The sequence below is a fragment of the Oryzias melastigma genome, linkage group LG6 (genome assembly GCF_002922805.2).
Source record: "Oryzias melastigma strain HK-1 linkage group LG6, ASM292280v2, whole genome shotgun sequence".
Classification (NCBI taxonomy): Eukaryota; Metazoa; Chordata; class Actinopteri; order Beloniformes; family Adrianichthyidae; genus Oryzias; species Oryzias melastigma.
This window is the reverse complement of record NC_050517.1, coordinates 13,620,655-13,626,158: the sequence shown is the minus strand read 5'-3', so window position 1 is coordinate 13,626,158 and position 5,504 is coordinate 13,620,655. Positions and strand designations below refer to the sequence as shown.

Below are 5,504 nucleotides of genomic sequence, written 5' to 3'. Positions count from 1 at the left end.
ACAATGACATTTGTGTTTACAATGATCATGTCCTTGTAAAGATTTAGCAGACAGTTTGTATGTTTTTTTTATTTAAATAGATGTAAACTTTTTTGTTAAAAAAATACAGAATGATACAACTAAAACAAACTGTACTATGACCATGTTAACTCCCAATCTTTTTAGTAGCACGTTAAGAACAAATACTGTCTACATATTAGCTGCATTAGCGTATTTACAGTGCTGTTCCTGTACCTCCCAACTTTAGATGCAACAAATAAAAAACGACTAATACCCCTTAAACAATTGTTACTGGGACTTTACTGGGACTACACTAACTCCTAACTTTGTTAGTAACACATAATAAAAAGCAGACTGACATTTTGACTTAGTGCTGTGTACCTTTGCAAATCACTTCAACATCAACGAGCACAACCAGAATGAATCCATACATGAGGCTTTTAGGTGAGCCTTAGTGCAGAAAACAAGGAAATCTGTAAAAGTTGTTCTAACCAATGATACTTCATCACCATGTTTTGTAGTTCTTCAGTGATCAAAATTGTGAACAGTTTTTCCTGAGACCTTTAATGAGATCACACAAAAAGTGCTCTATCTGCTCTTCTTTGTGTCCACAGAGCTGCAGCGTTTGGTGAACTGTTCCTTTTTTTTCTTCTCACTTTATGTTTTCAAGGTTGCCCTTTTTCCCTCTCTAAGGTAGTGCTTGAATTCCTTGGAGTCATTTGTGGGGTCATTAGCTTCATCCAGGATAAATCCCTGAACAACAAGGCACATTTAGTGGATCCTGCATGGCACTGCAGAATGCTGTGGAAGCGGTTTTGGTTTAGAAAGCATCCTCTTCTTCTTCTAGACCCAGAAAAAAATATGTTTTCCTTACTAAAAGTTAATGTCTTATTTCCTAAAAAATGCCCCTTTTAAAATGTAAATATCATTTTTTTAGGTGAACCTATTTATCTGGCACCTCACTACTCAAATGAGATAATCTTTTGATCAATTTTAAAAGTGTTCCCAGTCGTCTTTTAACTATGATTATGCTGTTTTTAGACACATTTTTTTAAAGAAAGGATATAGTTTCTGCAGAGTGGCAGTAGTGCATTAGAAACTTGCCTCTAAGTTGTGAGAGGGACTGTTGCTGCAGAGTAAGCTCACCCTCACTTCCCATCATCCATCTGTTTAGACGCTCTCCTGCTACCTTACAGCCCCTCACAACCCCAACCTAACATTACCAGTGCAACAAAAATAGCCGTACATTTTTAACCAGATTTCAGCTCGGATGAGGAAACCAACGATGTTCATGGATCTATTTATCTACAAGTGGTTGTAACGGAATGGAGCAGATGGAGCTTGTGGCCCGCCCATTGTATTTTCAACATCACAGCTATGATTCACAACAATTTAAATAAATACTCAGAAATGCAAATTTAAGCTCAGTTTTCTTAATATATGTCCTCCCTCATGAGAAGAACTCTACAAGAACATGCTAAAACATCAAAACTCCAATTTACATTGGAGTAGGTCTTTAAAATAGATTAAAAACAGAAAAATCTAGATGCTTTTTCTGCCACAATCCCACACAGACCGTTGCAGATTTTACACCGTGTGATGTTTTTCATCAGTGTTGCAATATTGTCAACAAATAGATGTTCTGACTGGAGAAACCCTGTTTAGTGTATAACACAGTAATGATGAAAAATTCATAAAATGAAGCTTTGCTCCTTTAAAACTACTCAGACATGGATACAACACAGCATACACTAAGATGATGAAGTTTTATTTTATTTTTTCAATTCAACCCTTTTTGTCTAAATCTGGATTTTAAGGTAGCCGGTCTTTTCTTACCCATGTCGAACATCTTAATGTTAAGATGACGGCAAGAAAAGAGCAGCAGAGTGATTAATAATTTACTGACAATACTTTGTATTTTTTATGAAGCACCCTTTGGTCTGCTGATGGCCTCATTGGGAGCCCCACAGCTCATTCTGTTCCTTCATCAGTGTTCTGAATCTTTATTTAAAACCTACATTTTTGACTATTCTGACACAAAATGTATATATTTTTTCTCCTTTTATTTTTATATAAATCGCTTACTCCTGAATCTATCTGACTCAGGTCCGATTTACTGTGGTGATAATAAACACGCTAATTGTTCAAAGTAAGTTGTTGCATTTGTGTGAGCATCAACGGCATGACAGGCGCTGTTAAATTGCCTACTGGTATCCAATGTAGATATTTCCCAGAACTCTGAGTAATTACATTTTCACCACACAAGAAACAAGTCTATTTGATTTAGAGGTACATAAATTTATTTTTTTTGTGTCACCAAAGCGACTCGAGACCATGGCAACAAGCCACCAGGGATATAATAAACCATCTTGTCTTCATGAGATCTGCCAGGAAGTGCCACCAGAGTACAAATGGGTTCAATTGTGTATTCAGTGCACACAACTGCTTATCTATGTGGATCTCATTCTTTGCAGAGAGATCTTCTTTTATAATTTGATTTTAAGGTTTAGAAAGTATATTTTGAATGTATAATTTCATGCAGAAGTTGCATTGTAAAATCCAGGAGAAGATGAATTATGTCATGAAGTGTTTACCTTAAAAGAGACATTGTCTCATTGACTGAAGGGGATGTTATGGATTCTTCGACCACCTTGCTCACTCCAGCACCGTTTAAATAGGTTGCCGTGCTGCTTGAACCAACGCTGACAGCGGTGTCCTTGTCGTGCTCCCTTTAGGTCGATACCTGCGCCTGAAAATGTTCCGCGAGGATCATGGCTCCTGGATGACCATGTTCTTCAGCACCATCCTCTTCCTCTTCATCTTCTCACACATCTACAACCTTTTCCTGCTGATGGCCGGGAATATGGAGTAAGACGTTCAATCTCTCCTTCTCTCTCTCTGCCCTCCCCCACCTTCATTCTGTGCCCCCCTCATTTGTTAGAGCCAGAGTGCGCTTCCTTTTAGCTGGAGTGATTGATCTGAGCGTCTCGCCTGAACGGAGACTCGATACCAGGCGGATTCATCAGCACCCGAGGTTTAGGTGCTGGCGGGTAATTCGGAAAGATCACCTTCAGGATCACTACTTATTTTCCCTTAAATGTGGTTTATTTTTGACAGAAAACTCCTTTTTTTTGTCCTTTTCGTCTGGGTTTTGCCCTCTGCTTTTTTTTTTGTTTTTTGTGTGTGTGTGTGTGTGTGTTTGTTGCCACCTGTAAGGAAACTGCTGTGTGCACACTAGAGCCTGACAGTCACATATCAACCTCCTGACAGGAATTCATTTATGCATTTACAATGTGTCCATCCAAAGGAAGGAAAACATGTCCTTGAAGGCAACCCTGAGCGACACGGGGTCACAGAGAGATGATTTTCAATCTTGTTTGCGCGATTTGCAGAAAAGCGAGCAAGCAGAAAAAAAAAAGGCAGGTGGCAGGTGACTGTTTAGATACAAACTGTCAAGGAGGAGGCCAAGCTTGTAAGGGAAACATTTTCCCTCATCAACAAGGAATGTCAATCGGCCAATAAAGTGCAGGAAGGCTTTAACCTACTGCTGCAGACAAGCTGCTCTGCTTTTCTGTGGCCAGAGGGAGGAATTTGTGTATTCACCCCATTTGTCTCTTTGGCTGGGAAAGATTGACGTAGACATCCATCTTCCTTGTTGCTTCTAGTTGGCCAAAAAAAGGGAGTGGACAGTTGAATGAAGGGCCAGCTCCTTCGAGACAATACAGAGGTTACTGGCACCTGGAAAGTTAGATTTTTTTTGCGTAATTTCACCAAAGGGTGCGACTTATATATGATTCTTTTTAAATAAATAGGCTAATATTTTAATGATTTTTCCAATTACAACCCCTAGAGGGCATTGTAAGTGTGTGCATCAGTATTTTCTACTGACATGAACACAGAAGAAGAAGCACCGTCCAAAACAAACATGGAGGAGAATCTGTTCATTCTCCTCCTAAACTTTACTATATTTTTTTCTTATTTGCATCGAGACGTCTTTATTTTTTTTCTACCTTGGATATTGAAGAGGTCCTGGCTGCAGACATCAATCCCAAAATGGAAGTCCTTGACTGTAATCTAAAGTCCCCTCCATATTATTATAAAAAGCGTTATCTCATTTGGCATTTCTAACAGTTATGATTTTTCCCATTTTAAGCTTTAATACATTTTTTTAAACAATTCTGAACACTTTTGAGGTAGGGTTAGGATAAGTTGTATGATTTTAATGTCAGGTGCCATCTTGTCTGCAGTATTTAGCCACAGTGTCACATTCTCTGGACTCACCAGGGCCCTCTGCTTGAGGCAGGCGTACTGCCTGCCTCACCTAGTGTATTTCTAAAGCGCATTTATAGCAGATAAAAAGGCTAAATGAGTCACAAAATGGCAGCAATGTAATCAGACAGATAGCAAGAAATTGAAAAATTAAGTAATTAAAAATAAAGCATATGTTATGATGATAGAAAGACCAAAAGAGTACAGCGCATGCATCAGCTGAAGCTCCAGTCAGTGTGTGGCACAGGGGAGGCATGGGCTGCTGCTACCTCACCTGGAAATTTATTTTCTTTTTCTTTTTTTTAACCAAAGAAATGTTAAAAAAAAAAAAACTTACAGAAAAAGGTAATTATAGAATAAGGATTTTAAAAAACAGTATTTGATTTTATTGTTAGTAATGAAAATTTAAGCTACATTTTGCAGGTAAGGCCTCAGATGTTACTGATATTTTTGTAGAGCTCTTCAAAATAAATAAACTTGATCTCTCATCATCATCCATGTCTTCTATGCGTTGTAAACAAGAAAAACAGTCAATGCCTCCATCTAGTCATTAGGCTGAAAACTTTTGATGGTACCATCTCTCATGTGTCTAGTTTATTAAGATATTTTTAGACGAGCGTCAAATATGTCAAAAATTTGATGCCCATAAAATTCGTCATAAGAGAGGCATCCAACGTGAATTTGACGTGTGAATCACGTTCGGTGTGAACACAGCATTACGCCGACTTAGCAGAGATGTTCAGAAGGATCAGACTTTTCTTTCTAAAACTGCGACTCATATATGATTTTTTTTCTCCTTTGTTATGTATTTTTTTGCTTCTACAACTTATACTCCAGAGCAACTTCTAGTCCGAAAATACGATAATTGAAGTTCAATTTGAGGTTTTCTGGCATCTAAGGAAGCAGCAAATGGTGATTTTTGTGCCATACATTCTTTGCAGCCCCCACTAAGGGTTTTGCTATAGGCCCCATGCTGCAAGGCTCTGTTTGCAAAGACAGATGGTGCTGTTGCCAAGTGAGTGAACCCAGCAGCACCAGAACGCCCGAGCCGTCCCTGCACCGGCTGCCACCCACTCCCTCCATCCCTGCTTTCTTCCTGCTCCGGCAGAGTGTCCACCAAGGACCCGGACTCTGCCAAAATCCATTAGCGCTCACATCTCTGTTCAAGATCGACATGTAAGAGCACTGTCTCTGCCAGGACAGTCTCTTGCAGGAATGCAGCAAAAAAAAAAAAA

The 5,504-nt window shown here is 39.0% G+C and overlaps 1 protein-coding gene and 1 long non-coding RNA gene across 3 annotated transcripts in view; one reads left to right on the top strand and one right to left on the bottom strand.

The window, feature by feature from the left end:
* Nucleotides 1-5,504, top strand: part of tmem117 (transmembrane protein 117) — a 65,147-nt gene that overhangs the window by 22,914 nt on the left and 36,729 nt on the right. For both annotated transcript variants that reach the window (XM_036212287.1, XM_024281280.2), the window contains one exon: nt 2,736-2,868. In XM_036212287.1, the coding sequence (XP_036068180.1) occupies nt 2,736-2,868 (133 nt within the window). The remainder of the gene's footprint in view (nt 1-2,735; nt 2,869-5,504) is intronic.
* The window catches only part of LOC112152052, a 44,707-nt gene that overhangs the window by 8,033 nt on the left and 31,170 nt on the right, over nt 1-5,504 (bottom strand). The gene's annotated exons all lie outside the window — the stretch shown is intronic.